This window comes from Anolis carolinensis, chromosome 1, assembly GCF_035594765.1.
Source record: "Anolis carolinensis isolate JA03-04 chromosome 1, rAnoCar3.1.pri, whole genome shotgun sequence".
In the NCBI taxonomy this organism is placed as follows: domain Eukaryota; kingdom Metazoa; phylum Chordata; class Lepidosauria; order Squamata; family Dactyloidae; genus Anolis; species Anolis carolinensis.
The window spans coordinates 266,055,380-266,083,249 of record NC_085841.1 but is presented as its reverse complement, the minus strand read 5'-3'; the positions used below and the strand labels follow the sequence as shown (position 1 = coordinate 266,083,249).

The window sequence follows — 27,870 nt, the reverse complement described above, 5'->3', positions numbered from 1 at the left end:
TTTTAAATAACTTTTCCTATTGAAGAAGCCAAGTTCAAAAGCTGGCATAGTGTATTTTATACTCAGGACCACCCCCCCCCCCCCAAAAAAAAAGTATTGTTGCTTGTTGATATTGTTGGATTTTGGTGCAAGACAGCTATTCTTAAATACTGTATTTATTTGAATCTAATGCTCACTTTTTTTTTTTTTTACTAATTTGACTAAATTTTGACTAAATGGCCTGATGTACAAGAGTGATGGAGAAGAATTTGGCTATGTTCCTGGAGCTGAACAGCGCCATGGCACTTTACTGTATTTTGTTGGCCGCCCCGAGTCCCTTTGAGGAGATGGTGGTAGGGTAGAAATAAATTTTTTTTTTATTATTATTATGGCATCATCCTCTGCAAACTATAAGAAATCCCAGAGGATCCTGTTGCTGTGCATCTCCTAGGAAAATAGTAGGGCACTTCTTTGTTGCTGACATCCATGTTCTCCACCAACTTGTAAACGACCATGGCACCAATAGCTGGAAGGTGGGGTTGTGGGTCGATATGTTGTAGTTTCTCCTATCCAGGATTTTATCTTCAAATATCTTCTATGCCTTCAAATATAGGGTCTTGGCTGTTGGCATTTTTGGTTTCACCCTTTTACTTTTGGTTCCATCCAGCTATGGAGCAACACCCTAGTAATTTTTCGCTCTTCGATTGAAAAAGATTATCTATTCTATTTAAGTACCACTCTTTGGTTAAATAGAAAACATGTGTTGTAAGTTTCAACTGCAGATTAAGGCATAGGTGAATGCATACAAGCTGTTTTTCTTCAACTTCAGTGGACATTCTTTAACCCTGACAGAAGCCAATGTAATTGTGACAGGATGGGAACTGCTCTAATTATGGCTAGACCCTCCTAGAAGATGGATAGCTAAGTTCCAGATAGTTTTCAATTACAGCATTGTGTAATGTTGTACTGGAAGTTACAAATATTTCTGAAAATGCCATTAGATATAGCCTGACTGTTTTGTGTTTCATGGAAGAAGGGTATACAATTAAGATACACTATTTTGTGGTAAGCCTTGATTATATATTTTTTGAGTTTGTGTGCACTTTTAATATCAATATGGATATTCTATCTTTGGTTAATGTTAGCTGCTTTGGACTTTCTACAGAAAATAAACTAAAATAGAATTGTACAGAGATTAGCTCCAGAAACTCATTATTGTGTTTGTAATTTTTTTTAAGGATTTGACAATCTATATATGTTAACAGCATCATTCTCCACATGCCCAAAATCCCTATGGCAGTTCCATATCAATGTTACTGGGGACTAAATGTTTACTGCAATATCTTACTTCTAGGATAACATTACATACTGCCTTTTCTATTCAAGCACCACTGTTTTACACATCTGAACTAGGGCATGGAAGAGTTGCCTTCCTGGTCTTACAATTACCAGAATTCCCCAGATAGTAATATTTTTAAGCTCTAACATTCTCAGCACTTATGTTCTGATGTCAAGTACAGCAAGTTGAATCATGTTTCAACAACATTAGCACAAGACCCTTACATGTAGTATATAAAGTGGATGAGGAACAATTACAGGGCTTGAAAAAATTATCTGTGTGCATATAGGTCTAATCCTGTTTATTTTGTACCCTTCCATTATCTTGAATAGAACATAATGACTCAGGGCTTTCTGCAGCAGACAAAACTGCATTAGGGCATCAATCCAATTGTAATATCTTTCTTTTTGTAGATGAGCACTTTTTATTCCATGGATTAAACATGCAGTTTAATAGACTCTGTTGGAAGGAGGGTTAAATATTTATCACAAATGATGTAGGGACATGGACTGAAAAAAAAGAAGAAAGAATGAAGAAACAGATTTAACTTCAGTCTATGATAACAATAGCAATTAGTGAGATGAAGTCCAATAACTGTTCAAAACATTAGCTTTGAGTAGCATTAGATTTTGAGCATTAAAATGCTCATGGTCTCTTAGGAGTTTTATAATGAAGGCATGCCATGGAAGTAAGTTTCAAGTTAGAACTGTAGTGCCATGGAGTCAGAAAAGGACCTATGGTTAATCTGAGTCTTTTTGTGTGTGTGTGTCAAATCAAATCAAATCATTTATTTTGGTCATAGACCAGCACATTTTTTTGTCTGACCTCAGCCTTAGGGCACCTCCAAGATATGTCCTAGTATGCATGAGTTCCTCCCACAAATTCAGGTGTATCCAGCATATAAAAGGATGGAAAGTAGAGCCGCTTTAGATGTTCTGGGCAAATCCTGCTTCCTCTTTTAGTGAAATTATATTTCCTTGGGGAAATATTAACAGATGACATTCTTCTTTCTTGTCTGTTTATTAGACATATTTATGGAAGAGCCATTTGTGTGAGACCGGTGCAGACAAACAGGCTCCCTTTCCACCAGGCTTTCTCCATTAGCTGATGGAAAATGGAAACACTGTCTGAAGCAGCAGACTTGTTTTAATGCAGTCTAGCAAAAGCCATAGATTTCCCCTACACTCAGGTTTACAAAAATATAATGGTTGTTTACTCATTGTTCAGCAAATTCCTGTTAAATACTTGTTGCTTTTCCATATGCATATGAGTATATGAAGCTCCCTTACACAAAGACAGTCTACTGGTCCATTTAGTTCTGGCATCCATTCTCAGAGGTTTCAATTAGGAGTTGTTCCTAGGTCTACCTGGAGACACCAGGAATTGAACCTTGGACGTTCTCATATCTTGAGGAATTAGAACATTCAAAGTAAGATATGCCTCTTCCTATACCATAAATACCTGGTGAAGAACTGAGACCAGGATAGATACTTCATCAGGTCAAACTAATGGGAGTGAAACAACATACTGGAAAATGGGAGAAAACCTCTGTTGTCTCCTCTTTGGAGGCCCAGGTGCCACAAAATTGGTTTCTTGTAGGTGTCAAGTTAAGCATGGCTTTTTTTAAAAAAACCTTTGAAACTTAATCATTTATTAAACTCTATATGTACATGGTTTAAACTGTTTAGTCTTTTTTGCTGCATTTTCTGACCTGTTTAATATGCTTTTACCTTGTTTAACTTGGGTTACTCTGGATTGCCACCCCACATGCAATATGTGTTCATCTCTCTGAATAAAGAGGGACACTTTCGTGTTATTACAAATGCTGCCTATCTGTTTGTTGTCTCCGTTCCAACACTTAATAGTGGGCTGCCGTAAAGCACAGTTTCTTGATGCCATAACCACAGTGCTGCTTGATTGCCAATCAGACAATCTTAGATTTTGCATGTGACGTGGGAGGAGGATGCAATCATTAATGGAAATGGGGGGTGGGCATGTAAAGATCAGTGAGTGGGAGCAAAGCCAATGTGTGTATATGAAGGCAGTGTGCACATAAAGGCAGCGGAGAACATTTCATTCATTCACTCACATACATATTCTTTAGCTTAATAAAATGATTTAGGGATTGTGATAATGGGCTCTCCTAATATCTGGTCTGTGCTGAAGGGATTTTTGCATAAGCCATGTTAGTGGTTTCTAGCACCCCCTTTTTGGGTAAAATCAGTATGAGGGAAGGGCAACTAGGAGCTTCATATGCTGTTCACAGGAAAGAGCAGTGAGGGAGGTGCTTGTTTCAATAAATGTCAAACTAATGAAAAAAATCCTACTTAGTTATGGAATCAAGGGATGACTTTAGGGAAGTTAATCTTGGCCTGAGTTCCAGAGTCCTCTTCCTGTGCAATATGGTTATGATAATACTACTCTATTGGAAACTACTGTTTTTAGGATCAAGAAAATAATGTACAATGGACCCTAAGGATCTTCTAGGGTTTGATACCAGAATGAGAATCCATGAATACCAATATCCATGGATGCTCAAATTCCATTGTGTATAATGGTAGAACAGCAAATTTTAGGGTTTTTTTTAATGGATTTTAAAAGTATTTTCAATGTTTAGTTAAGTCCCTGGATACACAGGGTTGAATGTATTACAGAGAGGGATCTATATTGTAGTGGAAAGGCCAGAGTGAAAATGAAATTCTGTGAACCTTACTTCAATTAATCAGTCAATTACTCATCATTATGCACTTCAATAACAAGGAAAATAAAAAATACAGCCTATAAAAAGTATATTGTTTTTAATTTTTATACTACTTGATGATTGTTGATTTTTATGAAGTCTTCCTGCATCTGCTGAATGCCTGGCAGTGTACAATTGTATTATTGCATTGTACAGAAACTATTTGCCAGAAATAATTCTGAAGGTAGTTAATGAACTAATCAAAATTTGTTAAGTAAAACTAAAATCTTATTAAGCAAAATAAACAGCATGTTAAATTACAACCAAAAAAACAAAAATCAGTCCAGATAACATGCAACCAAAAACAAGAGCTATACTGTACAAAGCTTCTCAGAAAACGTATACCATGTTGCTCAACACAACATATATAACTAAATGTCCTACTCAAAATTGTAGGAACCTGATGAGTAGAACTGCACAACATTCACATTTTCTCATCCCGTTCAAAATACCCTTAAGAAGAGATGACAAGAAAGAGTATTTCAAATAAGGGACAACTGTTCTACAGTGTTTGTAGATAATGATGGATTGAATGACTACATAAAGGATAATTATTTTCAGCAGATGCTTATCAGTATTTTTTAATCTATAAAAAGGGAAAGGTCATTACTTTAAATTGTATGATTTCTTTTGTATCACTTGCTATGAGAAAAATGATTTGCACATGAATGATTTCCACTCTGTAATATAGATTTAGGAAAAGAAATTACTTGTGGTCTCAAGACTAATCCTATAGTGCAGGTCTGCCTATATTTCTTATTTACGGGGTTGCTTATACTGTGATAGCTTTTTGTATAAAAGATGCACCATATCTGTGAGGTGAAACATGTTCTTGTTTATAGATAACAGGATTGCCTCTGATCTTTTGGGCTTGCCAATCTGTTATGCCATGCTACTTAGAATTGAGTCTTTCAGGAGTGAAGTGATTGCAGCCCCAAGTGGGGCAGAGGGTGAAGATTACTTAAGATTTCAAAATGTAAAGCTCAATGCAGATCTGTGACATCTGTTCTTGCTGTTTTGTAGAGCCAACATGTGGGATCAACCTTATTATATATGTGGAGGCAATGCTCAGGAATTAAAGGAGGGACCTCCCTTAAAGTACATGTTGGACCATCTTAAGAATGAAAACAGAAAAATGCAAAAACCTGGAATGATTACTGACTTTTAAGAAAGAAAGTATAAACGCAGGTTTACAATTGAACATTAAGAAACCCATAGACAATTTACATAAAGTAGATGATGAAAACATGGCTTATTGGAAGGCAATAATGCTTGACAAGGTGGGAAAGAGGAAGATCACAGTGCAGATGACAGGCACAGTCAAGGATGCCATAGCCTTGAGGTTATAAGACCAGAGCAGGGCTGTCTCTCTTCATATGATAGTAAGTTGAAGTTGACTTGCTCTGTACAGAAATAGTTCTCTAACATGAGTGTACTAGCCAAACACTCATATTTTCAGAAAATAATCCCTTCAGTCACTTGCTAACATAGCTACGACTCTAAGCAGGTTAAATAGCCCATTTTTGCCTGGAAAGCTTTGGCCATGACATTCTGAGCTAGACTACTGCCCCCACCCATTTGTCCCTTACATGCCCATTTATGAGTTATATATTGTTCTACTATAATGCGGGAGAAGATATTTATGACATTTATGGGATTCGTTTTTATAGAGGTGTCTATACAGCTAGAAATGCAAGGAATTAATATATTGTGGCCCAAATTAATTCATATTTATGATTTTATCAAAGCACTACAACAAAAGGTTTGGCCTTGAAAATCATGATGAATTGGTAGTTGCCATTCTTAATGTTGTCAAAAGACAAGGCTCAAGAGGCATCAGTGCCTGAAAGAAGCAAAATGTGGAAAGTTAGTAAGGTCAGTTCCTGGGATGATCTTGGAATCTTACTATTTGCAAACAAATTGAGCTAAATCTGGTTATCTTTGCCAATGTATGAGAGATTGGATGGTATTTAAGCCTGACTTAATTGAATATTTTCATTAATTCAATCTTCTATTTAATGGAGAGGCAACAACAAGCATGCTATCCTGGTTACAAGGCCCAGAAGAGAATAATTTTGTCATCAAGTAATAAATCTGATTAGGTCAGAACAAAATAGTTAAAAACTGTGGAACTCTACTATACTGAGAGTGTTCCTAATAAAACACTTGAACATAAAGAATTAATATTAAAGGTTTTACATATTGTGAATTTGGAAACTGCCAAGTTTTGGAAGACACTTGATGGACTTTGCATGTGAAATTAGCTTGAGAGAGTCTATACCTTGACAATGCTCAACAAATTAACATATAGACTCAGAAACACCAAGGGAACAGAGAAGACAGACAAAATAGTTTTAGTTTGATATTCATTTATTGGATAGTAAGGGGTTGAACAGGCGGGCTCTTCCAACTCGTCCCCTTGTGCTATCTACCAAGGATGGAATGTGTGTGAGGGCAAGACTGCAATGGTTCCACAGTAAGTCTGGAGAGTCAATGGCCATCTGCTGTATGGTGCCGCACATGGAATTGCTTTCTTTTGCTGAGCCATATAGCACTCTAGCTTTTCTATTGCTGGAATGTCTTTTAAAGTGATTTCTGTAACAGCATATGAAATTGACAATGTGTTGGAAAATGTACCTTTCATTTGAATGTTTCAAAATGTTTTTTTAAAGAAAGAAATGCAAATAAATGATTTAAGTTCTGATGATAAACTTATCTAAAGTAGACCCATTAAAGAAATGGGATTTAGCTATGTATTATCACAATGTTTTACTCTAGGACTAATAGGACTAATCAACAGGAGCCCACTCAATTATTATTTTCTTTGCCTGCTCCCCAGGAGCTAATTTGTACTAGTAGATATTGTAGTCTACTGTAGATATTCATTTGAATTTAGCCTGGACTGGAGAGCCTTTCAAATAGATGTTGAAACAATGGACAAATGTAAACAGAGGACTGCATTCCAACTTCTCTCCACATAATGTCCTCTTTGAAGTAGGAAATAAGGAGCATGGTCCTAGCTGTCATGGATACATGAATCATGAACAGAATGCAATAGTACTGCCTTAAAACAGGTATAAATGGTTTATTTTACACTTAGCATAAGTACTATAGAGAACAGAACGATTTACCTTAGCATGACATTTTAAATGGTATCCGGCAATTAACTCTGCTGCAAAAAAAAAAAAAAAAACCATTGAGGGGGTGAATCTTGCTGCAATCTCAAATCCTGACTCTTTCAAAAGGAAGAGGAGACTGTGCTTTTGTGCAGTAGGATTTTGTCTGCAAGATGGGGATTAATTTAACTTTCAGAAACATCCTATACCAACCTGTTTTTTTTTAACTTTATCTTTGCTTAACTGAGGGATGGAGACTTTGTATGACATAATCAGGGACATGAGCATCTCCAACAGTATTTCTACTGCAAAATACTTGTCAGATACATAATACAGATTGAGGCTCCCTTATCCGAAAGACTTGTGACCAGATGTTTTGTAGATTGTACAATACCTGCTATTTGCAGGTATTGTACACAGTACATGGGGGCTGGGGGGATAGTTACACATCTAGTGCCTGTGGACTTTTTAACTCAAGGAGCCCTAAAAGAAAAGAGAAGATGAGAAAGAGAAGAGATGGCAGCAGAAACTGAGGCTGGTCTATTCCACAGAGACACAACTAGAGTGGCATTTGTTGCTGTTGCTGGCCATTTGTCGCCTGCATTGCAGAGGGAGTGAGACGTCTTCATGCATCAACACCTGTAGAAATGACAAATGACAGAAAAAATAATTGCAGTAAGTAGCTAGAAAACAGTCTCTAGATTGATCTTAGGCTGCAGTGGGCAGCTAGTGGCCCTGTAAATCAGGGGTGAGCAAATCAGAGGTTGCTTGTGTTTTGCAGCCTTTTGTGTTTTGCAGCCCTCAGATGTGGCAAGACTCTCTAGGATGGGACAGAAACAGAGAGAAAAGGTTAAAGCTTAAAACACCAATTCACTCCGCACCCCCAGAAGTTGCAAGTGAAAGCCACTCCTAATTGTTATTTCAGGCTCAAAGAGTGAGTATGTGGTATGGTGTGCAGGTTGTGCAAAAAACTGGCACTTTTTCCTTCCATCGATCACCAAACCTTTTCTAGATGTTATTAGCCAACATAGCTGGTAGGCTCTTGGTGCTCAGTAAGAAACCATGTGGGGCTGAGAGAGAAAGAGTGCTCCCAGGATATTATTCCACTATCTTTGACTCTCTCAGAGGAAAAAGGAAAGCATAGTGATGGAAAAAGGACTTACCCCCTCCCTTGTGTGTGTGTGCGTGCGCGAGTGTATGTGCATTAAAGGCACCTGTCAAATTATGGCCACCTCATGAATTTCATAGCCTTCTTTTAGGCAAGGGATGCTCAGTAGTGGTTTGCCATTTCCATCCTAGTAAAGGTATATGGTCTTTAGCCTAGATTTTAAATTTTGTCAATGATCCAATTTTCATATGGATGTACAGGACTGGGTACCCTTGATATGAACTGGTCATTGACTGTAATAAAAGTTTACTTACTTACTTACATTTCCATCCTCTGAAATAGAGTCTAACATAGTATTTATTGGTGGATCCTGCACTGCAGTACTAATCAAGACTGACCCTGCTTAGCTTCCTTTAGGGTATTTAGATAGTATATACTGAATATAGTATGTTCTGTGGCCAAGCTGTGATCTAGCAAGAGAAAGCACTTATGGTGCTTAGTAAAGGAATTTTCACAAAAAAAAGCAAGAAAAAAAAGCATTCAGATAGAAAAGAGACAAAGAAAAATGATTATGTCACTCCACCCTACAAAAAATGTGTAAGAGAGCAAGCAAATCAATCATGGTAGAAGTAAGATAAAAAGGAATACTGAAGACTTATACTTTTAGCAGAGAGAGAAAAATTATAGGAGAAAAAAAACAGTGATGCTAGCAAAAACCAGATTGGTAAAGCTGGGAGAAAGAAGGACAATGATAGAACAATGAGAACACGCAGCAAATTCATGTGTTTCACAACAAAACTGACAGAAGCCTTTTCCTCTCCCCCTCTGTATTGGAGAAAGCAGTTTGTGGGATCATAGAATCACAGAGTTGGAAGAGACCTTGTGGGCCAGCCAGTCCAACCCCCTGCGAAGAAGCAGGAAAGTCATTCAAAGCACCCCCGAAAGATGGCCATCTAGCCTCTGTTTAAAAGCCTTCAAAGAAAGAGCCTCCACTACAATGAAGTCAATGGGGTATCCTGAGGAACTTATTGACCTGTGGGACAGAGGGTTGCCATGGTTGGTGGATAATGTTCATGAAAGTGGATATGAAAGTGTTGCCTGAGACATTAAAAGTAATAAGACTAAAATAAACTTGCTAAGCTGATAAGTGATGTAGCAGTAATAACAGGTACAGGAAATAAATGCTGCAGCTCATGACAGTTGCAATTATCTTGCATTTTCAGAATGATGTACTAAAAATAAAGTATAAGTAAGAATAAAATCAAGTGACAACTAACCCCCTGTGACTTTTTGCAACATGTATTATTACATTTAGCATACATTAGCATATGTCTAATCTATATGCAAATTGAACAAGTGTAAGAATGTAAATGCCTAAAAACTAGAAGTGGAAATTAAGAAAAAAATTGTTGGTATTAAGAATGTTTAGATCTAAAGCTTCTGTTGTAAAGGTTCATTTTCAGACCTCTCAGATCTATGCACAGAATGTTTAGACCTGCACTTAGAAATTAGGAGGACACAGTGATGTTTGGGGGAAGGACCAGCTTTGAGATCTCACCCAGTCTTCATTTTGCATATGGAAAAGAAGGGATGAAAGGAAAACCTTGGCATTGAAATGGCACTAATGCAAAGAGAGAATCTTGGCCCTATTGACATGGTTGGAGTAATACTGAGCCATAGCAATCAGAGATCAATTCACTCTCCAACACTCTCTGATTTGTGCATGGCCTTGGACCAGTCCAGCTACACTTACTCCTGTTTGCTTTGCACAGATCCTTGGATAATGCATTTTGTATTTTAAAGTCTGTATATTGCATCTTAAAGTATGCGATAATCTGTTTAGGATAATCTGTTGTTGTTGTTTTTTTGCAGAAAAGGGAATGAATGCAGTTTATTTTAGGAGTAGGAGCATTCTCCAAGTTATCTATCTAGCTGGTAATTTTGCTCACACTCCAGGCACCATTTGTTGTGCATGTAGGAGTTATTAGCTCATTTTATATTATTGGTATACATTCCAATAGAGTAAATAAATGTAAATACATATTATAGCTCCTGTCTTTACTCTGTAGACTGCCTAGAACCATGGTTCTTATCTAAGTGTTCTATTCATTGTAATAGAGAAGTCATGGCAAGTGAGCAAGAATTTTGAGACCTACTGAATATTTATCTGCTTTAGGGATTTAGTATGGGCCTGACAAGCTCCCACTTCCACAAATAGCTATAGCTCCCACTACTCAGGAGATACCAATGGCTCTCCCTCCAATAACACTGAAGGTTATAGAAAGTGCTATGAACATGTCCAAGAGCCTTGCCAATGTCCCCCACAAACACCATACGGCCCACCACTCAAGTGAAGGCTTTCATACGGGGACAATTTCATCCTAGATTTTGTTTTTCCTCCAGCACAGACATCCCAGTGTTCCTTATGCTCTCCATTGGTGTGGAATTTGCATGACCCCGCCTCTCCCATAACTCTTTCCTATTCTTTTATATGGCACACAGGAAACAGGAATTGATCGGCAACTGAACATACTGGAGAGGTTTGGAGATAATTCACTATGATTTATAGGAGTTGTAGGTACTGTGAAGTACAGTTCACCTGCAATCTAAGAGCACTCTGAATTCCACCAGTGATGGACCTGGAACTAACTTGGCACACAGAATTCCCATGACCAAGAAAAAATACTGGAGGTTTTTGGAGGGATTTATAGGAGTTGTAGTTAACTTACATCCAGAGTGCACTATGAACCCAAACAATGATGGATCTGGATCAAATTTGGCATGCATATCCAATATGCCCAAATGTCAATACTGGTGGGTTTTGAGGGGAATTGGCCTGGACATTTTGGAGTTGTAGGTACTGGGATTTATAGTTCATCTGCCATCAATGAGCACTCTGAACTCCATCAAAGATGGAATTGGACTAAACTTGGCACACAGAGCTCCTATGACCAGCAAAAATATTGTAGATATTGTAGATATTGGGGAAAATTCACCTTGATTTGGGGAGTTGTATTTCAACTACATCCAAAGAGCACTATGAACCCAAACGCCGATGGATCTGGAGCAAACTTGGCACACATACCTGATATGCCGAAATTTAATTACTGGAAAGGTTTGGGGGAATGGACCTTCTTCTTTTCTGGGAGCTGTATTTCACCCACAAACAGAGAAACTGTGACCTCTACCGATGATGGACTTGGACCAAACTTGGCACACAGAACTCCTATGACTCAACCTACTGGAGGGGTTTGAGGGGACTGACTCACCACAGTGGAAGTTGTAGTTTACCCTACAACCAGGGAGCACACTGAACCCCACCGATGATTCATTCAGAGCAAACATGCCCAACATAACAAACTTTAAGTACTGATGGAGTTTCTCGGGGTTAACCTGGCATGATGTCAGTTGTAGTTAATCCACAACCTTACACATTTTGTGCAATTAAAAAATTGGCTTGTTCAAATAACCTAGGCAAGGCCGGATACCCAAGCTAGTATAGATAGATAGATAGATAGAGAGATAGAGTTATACTGAAAAAATGTACCTATTCTGACTTACAATTTCAGCTTAAGAACAAACCTACAGAACTATATTGTTTGTAACTTGGGGACTGCCCATACCAATATTTGCATGTAGGTACATAATGAGATACCGTAGAGATAGGACCCCAGTACAAAAACAAAAATCATGTATATTACATATACACCTTTCACACATAGCCTTTCACACATAGTTCTATATGCAGAATTTCTATAATTTTGTGCATAAAACGATGAGTGTAGGCCTCCAATGGGGACAGTTTGGGATTTTGGGATTCCGGATAAGGGATGTTCAACCTCTGTTATAGCATTCTTTCTCCAATATAAATGTATGCACTTAGCCCTCAAATAACCCCCTTAGCTACTCTTAGCTGTTAAAGGGTCTGTACATTCTCCAGTGGGCGCCCTGGATTTATATAGAGCACATTCTGTAATGCACATTTTATAGCTTTTTTGCCATGGTTTTGGCTAGTACGATAAACACATTGATGGATTGATTGATATACAGTAGAGTCTCACTAATCCAAGCTAAATGGGCCGGCAGAACCTTTGATAAGCGAATATCTTGGATAATAAGGAGGGATTAAGGAAAAGCCTATTAAACATCAAATTAGGTTATGATTTTACAAATTAAGCACCAAAACATCATGCTATACAATAAGTGTGACAGAAAAAGTAGTTCAATACGCAGGAATGTTATGTTGTAATTACTGTATTTATGAATTTAGCACCAAAATATCACGATATAGTGAAAACATTGACTACAAAAATGCATTAGATAATCCAGAACAACATTATGAAAACTGAGAAATTCCAGACATGAAACAATCAGGGATAGCTAACACCGCCCAACAAAGGATTCTCTCTCTCAGACGGGAAGAAGCCAGGCCTTGAGGCCACAGGGCCATCAAATGGTAATCAAGGATGATTAATTACAACATCCTCACCTGGCCCCTACAGACAATTCTTTCTCCCACCTTGGACCTTCCACAGATATATAAATCTCCACTGCCTAGTTTCCAAGAGACCTCACAACCTCTGAGGATGCCTGCCACAGATGCAAGCGAAACCTCAGGAGAGAAAGCTTCTGGAACATGGCCATACAGCCCGAAACTCGCAGCAACCCAAACAGTCATATCTACCTGTAACAGACACCTTTCAGTTCCCTCTTCTGATTCTCATTTTCCCCCACTGGCTTCCAGTTTCCTCAATTGTGTACAGAGTCACAGACGGGCCCAGGCGCCTATTTCATTTCCCCTCCTCCTTCCCATTCTTTTCTCCATATTCTTGGGACCCTGCGCCTTTAAGCGGCTATGGCCCACCCTCCACGGACTACATTTCCCATGATTCCTGGGGGAGGCGGCAGTTTCCGGGTTGCACGTGGGCGCGCGGGACGGGGCGGGGAAAAAGTGTGGTAGGAAACGCGGTGTGTTTACTTCCGGCCATCCTCAGATAGAGCGAGAGAGCGAGCGAGTGGCGCTCTGTGCCTCGCTCATTCCGGCTGGTTGGCTGAGTGGAGCCGGCGGGCGCTGCCTTGAGGGCGGGAACCTCGAGGAGGAGGAGGAGGAGGAAGGAGCAGCAGCAGCAGCCAAGCCGCCGCTGAACCGAAAGCGAAGGTTGCCGAAGAGGAGGAGGAGAAGCGGGAAGGAGAAGGTCCGGACTGAGAAGAGGCACCCATGGTCCGCCTCAGAGGCCGGGGCCGGCGGGGAGAGAGGCGCTGAGGCCGGCGGCGGGCGGGCAGCGGGCGGCGGGCACTCTCCAGCCAGAGTCGCCTGCTTGCTTGCTCCCCCGGCCCACCGTCGCCATGGACTGGCTCATGGGGTGAGTAACCTGCCTTCCCGGGCTCCCAGGGCCGGGCCAGGCACCATCCAAGCACTCCTTGCAGGTGGCCATTCAGCCTCTGCTTTACAGCCTTCCCAGAAGGAGGCTCTTTTCTTCCTCACAGAGGTTTGGAAGTTGCAGGCGGCTGCTCCTAAGGACTGCAGGTTGAGCATCTCTTAACACTGAACACGCATGCAGTGTGGAATTAATTCAGTTCCAGATTGCTGTGGGCCAATGCTGTGGGATCCTGGGCTTTGTTGTTCTGCAAGGTCTTTAGCCTTCCCTGCCTAAGAGAGCTCACGCTTCACCAGACTACAATTCCCAGTATCTCATGACAGACAACGTGGCCTCGAGCTGCATTCTTTACAACAATAATAACATTATATTTATACCCCGCCACCATCTCCCCGAAGGGACTGGGGGCGGCTTACAGGCAAGACCAAACCCAGGGCATACAAAAACATTTACCAGCTAGAACACAGTTAAGACATAAAATATAACAGAGTAATTAAAACAATTAAAAATAGTAGGGTATAAAACCATCATTAAACGTGTATCAAACAAACCTCAATAACCAGTAACCAGGCATATGGTGGGCATGATTAGACTAGAGCGGGCATGGACAAACTTCAGCCCTCCAGGTGTTTTGGACTTCAACTCCCACAATTCCTACTGGCTGTTAGGAATTGTGGGAGTTGAAGTCCAAAACTCCAGGAGGGCCGAAGTTTGCCTATGCCTGAACTAGAGAGTGCTGAGCCAAGGCTGGGGGTAAAGTGCTGAGTGCAACCTTACCGGTAAGTTAGGGCTGGGCATTCATGGACAGGAGCTAATCATCATCAAAGGCACACTGGAACATCCAGGTTTTCAAATCCTTGCAGAAGGCGGACAGAGTTTTTTTTTTTTTCGTGTCAGGAGCAACCGGAGTTGCTTCTGGAGTGAGAGAATTGGCCGTCTGCAAGGACGTTGCCCAGGGGACGCCCGGATGTTTTGATGTTTTTACCATCCTTGTGGGAGGCTTCTCTCATGTCCCCGCATGGAGCTGGAGCTGATAGAGGGAGCTCATCCACACTCTCCCCAGGTGGGATTCGAACCTGGCAGCTTTCAGGTCAGCAACCCAACCTTCAAGTCACTTAGTCCACTACGCCATCTGGGCGGACAGAGTGTGGGCCAGCTTAATCTCCCTGGGAAGGGAGTAGCAAAGTCGGGGGGCCACCATCAAGAAGGGGCTCTCACTCTTGTCCCCACCAACCATATTTGTGATGGTGGCAGGAGCAAGAGGAAGGCGTTCTCTGCAGATCTTCCTTCTACAGGAGTGGGCAAACCTTAGCCCTGCAAGTGTTTTGGACCTCAACTCCCACAATTCCTAACAGCCGGTAGACTGTTAAGAATTGTGGTAGTTGGAATCCAAAACACCTGGAGGGCTGAGGTTTGCTCATGCCTGCCATGGATGGAGCACCTCTCTCGCTATAAGCCAGAGAAGGCTAAAGACCTTGTGAAACCATGGCTCCCACGATCCCCAGCATTGAGCCATGGCTGTTCGTGTGGGGCTAAACTGCACTAATCCAACATTGGAGACACTGTTAATCCCTCCTTATTATCCAAGATATTCGCTTATCCAAGCTTCTGCCGGCCCGTTTAGCTTGGATAAGTGAGAGACTACTGTATATGCACTGGAGTGTTATAATGGTGGTCTTTAGATAAAATGGCAAAAAAATTGTGGATACATAGGGCCAAAGTATACACAAAGTATTCCAAAGTCCAAAATATGGGACACTTATGGTCTTGAGCATTTCAGATAAGGATTATCAACCAGTGCTAAGTTTTGCTTGGAGCTTTTTATCTGCCAAAGCCCCTCCATTTTCTCCCCTTTTCCAGCGGGATAGGCCTGAAAACATGAGATGAGATGAAACTGTGCCGATTTCCTGTTCATCTGCAGAGTTGTCTGTTGCACATGAAAATAGGGAGCAGTGAATGCAGCCCAAGTTAAGTTGTTTGATGTGTGGAATAAGGGCTGATCATTACTACAGGAAAACGCAGTCTGAACTCAAGGATGTGGCCTTTTTCCAGGATGTTTTGGAACGTGTTCCTGTAATACACTCTACTGTTCCGTTGTTTATGAACCAGGGATTATCAAGAAATGCAGGCAGAGGATGCCCTGGATTACTTGGGGGCTGGGAGGAGGGCAGCAAATCTGGCTTGAATAAGAAGGTGTAGCGAGATCCCGTTTCCATGGGAACCTGAGCCCTGGCACAGCCCCCATGCCAAGGAGGAGGGAGTCCCAAAAAGTGTGGAGTGAGGGAAGCACAAAGTGTGACCGGTGAGGAAAGGGTTTACTGAGCAGCAGGAATGCTAGATCAGATGTCATTAAGGGACTTTTCCTGATGGGCAGTCATGGAGCATCACAGCAGCTGGTTTGGGATTTTGTGTTGCTGGATACCAAGGGATGCCAAATGGTTAGTAATTCCTGGCTTGCTTTATTTCATTTCTGCAGGAAGGTATTTAATTTTTTCTCTTTTTCCTTAGGAATACCATGGCAGCAAGGCCAAAGCCAGAAAAAATGGGGGGGGGGGGGGGGGATTTGAAACTTTTTTTTAGCGAATCATGAAGAGCAGTTCCATAACGCAAAATAATTCAGAAATCAGGCTCCATTGATAAACTTCAGTGGACACTCAAGACAGATAAGCTTTAGTGACACTCATGGAGATTTGGATAACCAGTTAAAATTCAATAGTTAACCAGTTTTTTTTAACCTGAATAATTTGGAGGGGGTTTGAACCCCTAACCCCCCCCCCCCTCAGTTATCTCCCTACAGCAATAAAGATTTGTATATATGGTAATAGCAGACTTGGTCACTGTCAAATATAACTTGGCCAGAATGAGAAGCAGAGAGATAATATTAACATCATAGGAGCTAATACTGAAAACCATTTGGGGAGTGATGCTCTTAAATATCTTAGTTGTTCAACCCAATAATATTGCTTAATTAGATAGTAAGAGAAAGGAATGTGGAATACAAATCATCAATGCAGCAATAACTTGTATTCAGGCAGGTCTTGGCCTATCTTTGTCAATGTAGACATGTTTTTTTTTTAAGTTCTTCAAGTCACACCTTAAATTATTTTCAGCAGTTTGCTTTCTAGAACGTAGAAGAGGAGAGACCTTGGCAGAGGTTAAAACCAAATAATTGCCACACCAGGGGCCTTGAAGAGTTTGGGATTAATGTTAATTACACAGAGGCAGAAAGCTATTTGGTGCTGGTTTTAGAGCTGAAAATCTCAGTTAGGTTGGGAAGTTAGCTATGACAATGTGCAAAGATCTGAGTGCTTTCCAGCTACATGAATATTTTGCCTTGAGCAAATTATAAAGTGCAGTGTTGCCAAATCTATTGGTGAGTAATATGTGCTCCATAAGTGTGCTTTTAAGTTGCTTGTCTTCGTGCTATAATTTGAGCTCAGTTTGGAACATCATAGTTTGCAAGTGTATTTCAAGTTTCAGGAGCACATGGTTCTCTGACCTGGAATAATGGATTTAGACTCTGGTTCCCATTATTTCCAATTTACTTGGTGAATAGTGAGGGATAATGGGAGGGGACAGTTCATCAACAGCTGGAGGTTCACTGGTTTGTACTCCATTACTAAAGCAAAAGCCTAATAATGAGCAGCAGTATTGACTGTAAGTAAAATTTTAGAATATATTTTTCAAGGAAGGAAAACCTTCGAGAATGGCAAAATAAAAAGGAAAAACTGAAATCAGTTGAATGCTTTGGGATTTTTTTAGTATTGCTTATTAAAGTTTCTGCTGCTTGGATTACAGTGTCTTTGGCAAATGTTACTTTCAGGAACATTTGTATGTTCTTCTCAGCCTAAGTAGAATAATAATATTATAGTATACTCTGTATTCAACTTTATGATGACTAGGCAATTGCTTTTTATTGCAAGTATTGGTTGAGTTTAATTCCCATCTGCCTTTTTTTAGTTTGAATTGAAAAACTCTGGGCTTAGTTATGAGTGTAAACTTAACTGCATGTGCTATATTTCCTGAAGGTTAAGAGATTGGAAGCATCCACCTCTTTCTTTTTCTTCGGGGATTTCCTCTACATTTTCACTCTTGGTGTCAGAGCAGTAAATCTACCTAATGATTATCTTTAATTGGAGATTGAGGATACTGTAGAAGTCCTGGTTAAAGTAAACCATCATTAGTGTTTAACCTCAGTAAATACATAGTTTCCCAAAGGTAACAATGGACGTTCTTTATGTTGGATAAAAGAGATGGGACCATTTAGGCAGATGGTGATGTTTTTATTTAACCATGGTTAGAAGATTAGGGAATATTATTACCACACCAAATCTAAATGGAGGAAGGAAATATGAAAGTTGTTTTGGAGGAAAGTAACCAAGGTAATTGTAGTATCAAGAAACATTGTGCTTCTGCTTCTATTTGGTCTATATGTGGTGTACATTAAGACGAAATTTATAATGGCATGACTTCCTCACCTGAACTTCAGGATGCAGTTTGTTTTTTCAGTGATTTGCTGTTATGTGGGGTGGAAAAAAACTAACCAATCTTCCAGAATTGAGCCACCAAGTTGACATGACCTTCCATTGCACTGGCTAAAGAGCCCATAGTCTACTGCAGAACCGTGTCATATTAATGTCAAGGTTACTGACTTAAGGGCGTGTGTAAATCCTGTTAGGCTGCACAGGAGTTGTACTGCAGACAGGCAGAATGTTATGCAAGGCATTGCACCTTTTAAAACTCATTACATGTAGTAAACATGACACAGCTTTAACTTTACAGAGTTTTTAAAGGGTTGTATGAACTTAGATGCGATAACGGATCTGGTGAAACATTTTATTTTGTTGTGGAAGAGCGTTAGAAGGATTGTTGGGTTGTTACTTTTCAGTGCTACAAATAAAGACAATCTGTTCTTTAGAGTAATTTAATTTTTCTCATTTTGGATTTTACCACATTGATTAAGAAGGAGTAAAACTAACTGAATGTGTAAATCTGAATGTGACAGGATTATCAATGTTCAATAATAATCGGTATGATTTGGTCCGTGCCAACTAAAATTATTTTTGTGAGGATGGTTTGTTTGTAGGAGATGTGTTAGAAAGTTTCTGAATGCTTTGTAAACTTTACATGTGATCAGCTCTCTTACAAAACAGCTGTTTCCTATATAGCCAGATATAATGCAAGGGATTCATTTGTGTTCTTTAATCAAATAATTATAATTTAAACTGTTTCTAATAATTTGGGGATAGAAATATCCTGCCCTAAAGAGTGATGGCGAGGATTACACAAGAACCTATAAACTGCATACTAAGTAATATACCTTACACATACAGTAGAGTCTCGCTTATCCAACGTAAACCAGCCGGCAGAACGTTGGTTAAGCGAATATGTTGGATAATAAGGAGAGATTAAGAAAAAGCCTATTAAACATTAAATTAGGTTATGATTTTACAAATTAAGCACCAAAACATCATGTTATACAACAAATTTGACAGAAAAAGTAGTTCAATACACAGTAATGCTATGTAGTAATTACTGTATTTACAAATTTAGCACCAAAATATCATGATGTATTGAAAACATTGACTGCAAAAATGCGTTGGATAATCCAGAATGTTGGATAAGCGAGTGTTGGATAAGTGAGACTCTACTGTATATAAGATTTTCAACTGGTGTAGAAATGAGATGGTTGAACTACAATTTAGGAATCTCTTATGTAATCATAATAGCAAGATACAGTGTCGATGGTGCATTATATATGCCTCCTGTCATGTATTTCCATAATCTTCCCTATGGTTATTGAAGAAAGGCAAAGACAAAAAAGCTCAGGATGAGGAATTACATTATCTGTTCCTAAGGGGATCCTTAATTGACCTGGGAAAATTGTCCAGCCTCTGCTTGTTGTCCACAGAGCTAGTTAAAACCTTTGTTCCACAAGAGAAGGCAGAAGGCACTTGGGAGTTCAGGGTATCTGCTTCTGAAGGAACTATCATTTTGCCTGAAAGAACACTATTCTCTAATTTGTGCCATAATAATTTCATACTACAATGAAGACGATGATGGCTAACAACTTTATTTGCACTCATGTTTTGACCAAAAGCGATGATGTTTGGAGAAATAGCATTATGATCAAATTGGAGTCTCCGCTCCAATTGATTCGTCAGACTGCAAATCTCAGAACTTCATGAGAAACATCGTGAAATAATTGTGTGCTTTCAAGGGCCCCAGATAATATTCAAGTCCAGTTTTCATTGACTAGAACTAGAATAACCAATGTTAGGGATTGTGGAAGCTTCCAGTCATTAAGACCTGGAAGACTACAGATTCCCTATCCATAATGTTGGATAATGTTTCTTTGCATTTAGAATATATCTAACATCTTCTGTCTAATTCTTCTCGCAGAACAGTAGTGGAAAAGCTCCCTTCTTTATTAGGACTTTAGTCCTTTGGGAGAAGTCTGTTGGTGGTTGCCATGCAGGCTGTGGATGTTGCTGCTCTGTTTTTGCTACTTTCATGCCCAGCAGGCTGATCAAAGAAGGACAAATAACTCTTGCAAGAGTTTTTAACTGTGCAGGCCAGTTCCTCTCCTACTATTCAGTATGGCTCCCCTGTTTTAATCTTTTTTTTTCTAGAAGGGAGAAAGCTCTTGCTTTACATGGCTCTGTCTGTCAGCTCTTTCCCTCGTTTTCCCTAAGGCTCAACCTACTGGGTGAAATTAGTTTGATGACCTCCAATCACTCAACCCTGTCACTGAATGTCAAATATTAATATTGTTTGAACATGTATTAGTTGGCACAGTGAGGCATCACTGACACTGTCCACATTGACATAACAGAAATTTCATTCTCCAGATAAAATGCTTTAATGTAAAAAACACTAGTTTATATTTTTCAAAACTTTTCTTTCCGAGTAGCAGCTAGAAAAGCTATTTTTGATGGTGAAACAAATTATCATACTAGTAAGGTTTGAGTGCACCCGAGATCTAAACATTTAGGTCATCGTACGTGGTTGACTAGATTACAAACATAAGGATTGTCCTAATGGGTCAGATCTATAGTTCATTTAGGCTCTAATCCTAAACACAGTTAATAGGGACTAAGCCTGTTTCTGAGTAAGAAGGATAGGATTGCTCTTGCATCCTGTTTCCAACAGTAGCCAGCCAGATGATTTAGCACTCTTTGCTCTAAGAACAATTGATGTCAAGGACAGAACGCCACAAGATCAAAGATAACAGAGTTTATTGGATTACAGAACTCAAAATGCCCGTAAAATACAAGGGCCAGGCAGTATTAGCCTTTAAAAGCAAAAAGGGGCAAGGAAAAACGCTCAAAAGATAAACCGGATTAAACCGAAGTTTAATCCGGGTAAAAACAAACAGCTTGCTTCAGCCTGAAGATAAACAAAACAAAAGCCGGGGAACAAAGTGTTCAAAAGAATGCAGCTAATTGGCAGCAGATTCCTCTCTGCTGCCAGCACTGTGCTTTGAGTAACTTGAGTCACTCCTCCACACAGCAGGCAAGATTTCCAATACACACAGATCAGCCGAGGATTGAAGCAGTAGAGTAGACCCAGTTCCTTTCCGTAGTTCAAGCCAGAAGCAGACGTTTGTAGTTTCACCAAGTCCGAGTAGGGGGAAGTCAAGCCGTGGTCAGTTCAGTCCGAAATCCAAAGCAGGAGATGGCGTCCGTCAAGAAGACGACGGAAGGTCAAAGCTAATGAGATTAAGCACAAGTTTGCACAAACAAAAGCCCACACAATTCCTCCCGCCGTCTGACCCCAAATTCCAAAACAACTTACGTATCAGCACACAAAAACACACCAGTCTTCAGGAAAGCGTCCCACACAGATCCCAAGCGTTCGTCCAGATTACCTTGCCCAACGCAATTTGCAATTGCTCCCAAGCCTCATTTTATGCCAGTTACAAATCCTCATCACTATCAGCTGCCCTCCTTAACCCGGGTGTTTCCTCATCACTTTCCTCATCAGAGCTGGAACACCTCTGACTACGCCCCACAGCATCCCCAGCTGTGGATCCCGTCCCATCCCTCCAGCTTGTCCATGGGTCTAATCCTGAAGGTCCCCATTCATCTTCCATCCCATCATTGCCAGTGGCACCCAATTCCTCCCTCACCCGAGTCCAATCCATCTCATCCTCCTCCGAGCTAACCAGCCCCTCCTCCATTCTCTCCGTAAACCCCTCAAAAGACTCTTCGTCAGATGGTGCTGCAAAGATATCTCGCAGTCTCTTTCTTTCTCGCTCCTCGAGAGTATCTGACTCTCGAGGAGTCTTACGCCCACGTCTGCCAGTAACAGAGCCATGAGGCTCAATCATAACAATTGAGTTTAAGTGGTAAACTGCTTTTCTGACAAGGGGGTACCATATAGCTATCATGATTATTATTGGTTAGATAATTTCATCATGATAGCAGACTCTCTGCCATAATATGAAATACTTTTATATAGCTAAATTTTACTGGTAACCACTATTGTTAATTTATGAACTATACATTTTAAAAAGAGACAAAGCAACTGTTTGTGTTTTGTATCATGCCATCTAACACTTGAACTTCACCTCTATTTGACTTAGATTTTCAGGTGTCTTTCCTGGTTTATGCTATCAAATATTTTTTTCTAGAATAAGGACAGGTGCAAAGAATGCAGTGAAGCTCAATGATATTGTCATATCCTCCTGTGCTTTCACACCTTTCTTGTCTAACAGCCCAGCACCACCTTAGTTGGTTTCCTGCTTCTGATGTATTTTTAGTAGCTTTGTAATCAAAGATCTAGTTTGGATCAGTTTGCACTCCTCTTTATGTGTTGGAATAGAGCCTTCACTATTAAGGGAATAGGGTCTTGTCTTTTACAGTTTATGTGTTCATAATTGTTAACTTTGCTGGCATCTCTTTGGATTTGACCTTTCCTAAGCTGTGGTCAGTATTATAAATAATGTTTATTAATGTCGCATTAAATAATGATGAATAATACTGAACGGAATATAGGAATAACTGTGATTTTAACTAATGTTTCATAGTGCTTACTATTTAATTTTTGTTTACTTGTGCTTTGGTTTATCTTGTTTTGTCTTATATTCATCTGATGTGTTATTTTTTTTCCTATGATTTTATTGTATTTATCCATGTTGAAAGCCGGCCCGAGTCCCTTCGGGGAGATGGGACGGGGTAGGGGTGTAAATAAAATGTATTATTATTATAATGTTGTCTTGATTTTTTTGCCTTCACTACTTTTAAACATGTTACCTTGTGTTTTTGTATAGTTTTCTTTTTAACATAAGTGCTGGAATTATCCCTTCCATTTGTCTATTTTCATGTTTATTTAGTTTAATACAAGGGTGATGACAGTTCCTGGGCAGTTTGATAATACTTGCATCATGTTGGAGAATGGGGATAAGCCAAGGATAATTTCTTTCTAGGTAGTTCTGTAGCAATTCTAACTTGGTCATTTATTGTACTTAGATTCCTGATTAAACTAGTACTCCCAAATGCATCAATTTCCTACATGTAGAATAAGATTGCAGTGTTAATCGCATGAGGTAATGTGTAAAGCCTTTCTGCTCTGAATTCCTTTGATTACACTTAACCTTTGTTTTTGCCTTAAGCCATTATTAAGAAGTCTAAGAGTGCCTAGAATTTGGAAAAACGTTGCTGCTTTATACATTATAAAATTTATGGCATATAGGTCAGTATGATCAGGAGAAACTATGAACCTATTTTAGCAAGGTGTTAACCTTTTTATAGTTCAGTCACTTGCCATATTTGTGTGCACAGATGGATGTGTACCGCTGCATGTGCAGGCATGCATGTATGAATGACGTGGTAAAGTAGGATTGGGAATTGTGTGGTCCTTCAACTGTTGCCAAGTGGAATGCCTAGTATCCCTCAACATTGGCTGTGCAGGATACTGCTGCTGAAGCTTGTAATCCAGTAATAATGGGAGTACTCCTCGATTCCCACTGCTGTTGTAAAGCCTTATTTGATAAAATACATGTCAGATATATTGTCATACACTCATAATTTTTTTGCTCTTATCCATATAGTTAGGCTCAGTGAAGGAGTTAATCAGATGATTTTTTTTTTGCAATGTGGCTGGCAAGTATCTAGAAAAGTTGAAACTTTTTAAGCAGAGGGCCGGTCCACAATCCTTCAGCCTGTCGAGGGGCCGAATTATCATTTGGAAAAAAAAGGAACAAATTCCTATTCACACTGCACATGTCTTATTTTTGTAGTGCAAAGACAACAACAATGAAAGAACAATACAGTATTTAAAAATAAAAACAAATCTAACCAACATAAACCTATCAGGGTTTTAGTGGGAAGTGTGGGCCTTCTTCTGGCCAATAAGATAGTCAAGTTAATTAGGATTGTTGTTGTTGTGTGCCTTCAAGTCATTTCAGACTTGAAATGACTGCTCAGTCTCACAGCCTTTGTCCTGTGGGGTCCCAAAGGGTTCAATACTGTCTCCCATGTTGTTTAACATCTACATGAAGCCATTGGGAGAGATCATCTGGAGTTTTGGGATTCGACATCATCTGTATGTAGATGATGTCCAACTCTATCACTCCTTTCCACCTGTTTCTAAGGAGGCTGTCCAGGTCCTGAACTGGTGCTTGGCAGCTGTGACGGTCTGGATGAGGGTGAACAAATTGAAATTGGATCCAGAGAAGACAGAGGTACTCCTGGCCAGTCGCAAAGCCAAACAGGGCACAGGGTTACAGCCTGTGTTGGACGGGGTTACACTCCCCCAGAAGACGCAGGTTCGCAGCTGGGTAGTTCTCCTCGATTCATCACTGAGCCTGGAATCCCAGGTTTCAGCGTTGGCCAGGGGAGCTTTTGCACAATTGAAGTTTGTGTGCCAGTTGCATCCTACCTTGGGAAGTCTGACTTGGCCACAGTAGTCCATGCTCTGTTTACATCCTAAATAGATTACTGCAATGCGCTCTATGTGGGGTTTCCTTTGAAGACTTTTCGGAAGCTTCAGATGGTGCAATGGGCAGCAGCTAGATTGCTCACCAGAGTTCCATATAGGGAGCATACAACCCCCCTATTGTGTTAACTCTACTGGCTGCCAGTGTGCTACCAAGCACAATTCAAAGTGCTGGCTTTAGCCTATAAAGCCCTGAACGATTCTGGCTCAGCTCACCTGTCTGACCGTTTCTCCCCCTATGAACCATCTTGTAGTTTAAGATCATCTGGGGAGGCCCTACTCTCGGTCCCTCCTTCTTCGCAGGTGCAATTGGTGGGCATGAGAGGCGGGGCCTTCTCAGTGGTGGCCCCATCAGCTTTTGAACTCCCTTTCAGGGATATTGTATCAGCTCCTCCCTCCTGATCTTCCGCAGGAAAGTAAAAATGTTGCCCTGTGACCAAGTCTTTGGAGAACCTGTGCAATAAACAAACAGATATGGAATGACATGCTATGACTATAGGAATGGCCTGGTTTATGCTTGCATGTTATGTGATTAATTATGATTGTATGGTTTTTAAATGTTTTTAGTTGTTTTACTTATATTCAGGCATGTAGCCGGGGGGAGGGGGGCTTGAGGGGCTTCAGCCCCCCCCCCCCCGAAATTCTCGGGATAGTCCGCGAGAAGGCCTTACATTTATTATTTAAACTGTTATGTTTATTCGTATCATGATCTGATCACCATGCTCAATATATCCCATATACATGGGGGTATTGGGATAACGATACAAAAGGTTTGCTAGGCTAGATCCTCTCTCACTCAGACTCAGCCCCCCCCCCCCCCCGAACCAAAATCCCAGCCCCCCCCCCCCTCGAATCAAAATCCTGGCTACGGGCCTGCTTCTATTCTATTATTCTTTCAATGCTGTATTGTTGTCAAGGCATCGAAAAGTTGTCTCTTATGTAAAGCCACCTCGAGTCCCCTTCGGGTTAGAGAAAGGCGGGATAGAAATATCATAAATAAATAAATAAATAACCAGAGAGAAGCCTAATTTGCCTTGCATGAATACTAGTGGATATTTACCACTACAGAGAAGATTCACTCAAATGAGTATTTAACTCTTCTTAGGAAGATCATACTTTACAAAAGGTTATGATTATTCCAAATATTGTGAATGCCACTTAATCACCAAAAGGGTTGCACTTCCAAAAGACTCTGGAGATTCCTGCTTTTCCAAAAGGTTATGAACTCTAGAAGGTCATGTCTAAGCCTCATAAAGCAGATGCCCCTTTTCCATGTATAGCTTTGTTGAAAACACCTTTGTTCCATGTGCTTCTGTTTTTGTAAATCTTTCTCTCCAAATCTTTCTCTCCATCAGGCCATACTTGAAAATGCTTATAGACGAATCAAATATTCCATAAAGATATAGTATATCACAACAGACCCTTGTGACAGCTTCTACTTTACTGCAGGGTTTCTACTTAAATTGTAACCCTTACCCTTTTTGATCTTTGTATCTGAATTTATGAAGTGCATTCACCAAACGCTTGCAGATTTACAAAAACATTTGTCATTTTAATTTACTTGTTTTTATTAACAATCTTGACTATTTATAACCGTTATTTGGTATTTTAAATTAGTAATCCGAGAAAGCTAAACTTCGCTTAGAATGCAAGAGTGATATATATCTTTCCCAAAGAGACTAAGATTTTGATAAAATAAAGAGTAAGACTGAGGTGGGAGGGGAGATCTGAAGTGATGACACAGTTGGTGGTGAGATGTGAACTGAAGTACTGCTGGGGTACTTCAGGACAGATAGATAGGGTGGTCAAGATAGGATGCCACTCATGTTGTGCTGTAGTATTACAGTTGAGCAGTGAAGTATGTTTTCTTGTGATCCATAGGTAATGAGGAGATCCATTTGGTGTAGTGGTTTGAGTGTTGCATTAGGACTCTGGAGAACAGCCATGGAAACTTGCTGGGTGACCTTGGGCAACTCACATGTTTTAAGCTTCAGAGGAAAGCAAAATCAAGCCCCCTTTGATAACTCTTGTCAAGAAAACCTCATGAGTGGTTCACCTTAGGGTTGCTATAAATCAGAAATGACTTGAAGGCATAAAATAACAATAGGGAATGAGATGCTCTAAACCTTGGTCAACAGCAATATAACTTCTTCTTCACTGTTCACTTCTTTGCCTTGAAAGGGCCTAGTAATGATTTTTTTAAAAAACACCTTTGTACTGTATATCTATTAAGTCTTTCTTTTATCTGTTTCATCTTAATTGTGGAGATAATGCAGAAACAAGCTTCTTCAGGAACTTTATTAGCACAAAGTTCAGCAAAATTTAGTAACTCCTGGCATGACTGTATGCTAACTTCCTAAACTGTTATTCTGGTTTAAAGAGGTGCTGTTTTCCCTTTTCTATAGAATATAGTAATAGTAGAAGCTTGTCACTGTTTTTAACCTGGACCAAGTCTTTTGGGGTGCATTTTTTATTTATCTAAGAGTAAGCTCCAATTTAATTTAATGGTATTTCTAAGAAGATATATATGGCATTATTCTGTTAAGGGAAGAACGTAAAATGTTGGAAATCTGTTGTCTCTTGACATGTAGCTTTATTGCATGCAGAGGTTTTCCTGATTTAGAAATTTGAAATGTGTGCTATTTCTGTAGTATGAAGTAACTGATGGGCTTATTTGGTTACTAAGAATGTGAGGCCACAAATGGGCTGCTGCTGCGGAAGGTACTCTTGTGTTCATGGTATAGGTCACTGAATAAGGCACCTGGAAGAGGCTCATAGATTTCTTCTGTGAATAGGCAGGTTGATATATAGAGGAAAGCAATTCTGTATTAGTTACTACATATACTCTGTTGAATGGGCGATTACTGGTGAATTCACCTTGTTCTCTCGTCACAACAATTATCAATACTTTAAACAGAATTTTTCCAAGAATTAGTATAGGTATATGTTAATTAACAAAGCCTCAGAAAAGGAAGCTCTTTTGTAAAATGTCTTTTAAAACTTGTTCCTGTCTAACTGGATTTTTTCTGGGAGGAATGTGAAGGAGGGCTGAAAACTTTTTGTTCTGGGCTGCAGCAGTGTGTTGAGTTGTGGAAGAATGGGATTCTACTATGTTTGGTGCTCATTATCGAGAGGTTTTGTGTGTGTGTGTGTCAGGAGCAACTTGAGAAACTGCAAGTTGCTTCTGGTGTGAGAGAATTGGCCATCTGCATGGATGTTGCCCAGGGGATGGCCGGATATTTTGATATTTTTACCATCCTTGTGGGAGG

General features: G+C 39.9%; 1 protein-coding gene and 1 long non-coding RNA gene across 3 annotated transcripts in view; one reads left to right on the top strand and one right to left on the bottom strand.

The window, feature by feature from the left end:
* Window positions 1-6,410: 6,410 nt before the first annotated feature.
* On the bottom strand, window positions 6,411-13,222 carry LOC103278448 (uncharacterized). 2 transcript variants are annotated; one of them, XR_506064.3, is made up of 3 exons: window positions 12,967-13,175; window positions 7,190-7,813; window positions 6,411-6,653 (listed from the first exon to the last, which is right to left on the bottom strand). It is a non-coding gene; the product is annotated as an uncharacterized LOC103278448 (long non-coding RNA). The 2 variants fall into 2 exon arrangements; XR_010001906.1 differs by having other exon boundaries at window positions 6,411-7,813; window positions 12,967-13,222.
* A 29-nt stretch (window positions 13,223-13,251) lies between these two features.
* mob2 (MOB kinase activator 2) overlaps window positions 13,252-27,870 on the top strand; it is a 140,679-nt gene continuing 126,060 nt past the window's right edge. The window contains exon 1 of the mRNA XM_008108150.3: window positions 13,252-13,645. Within this exon, the coding sequence (XP_008106357.1) occupies window positions 13,629-13,645 (17 nt within the window). The 5' untranslated portion in view covers window positions 13,252-13,628. The remainder of the gene's footprint in view (window positions 13,646-27,870) is intronic.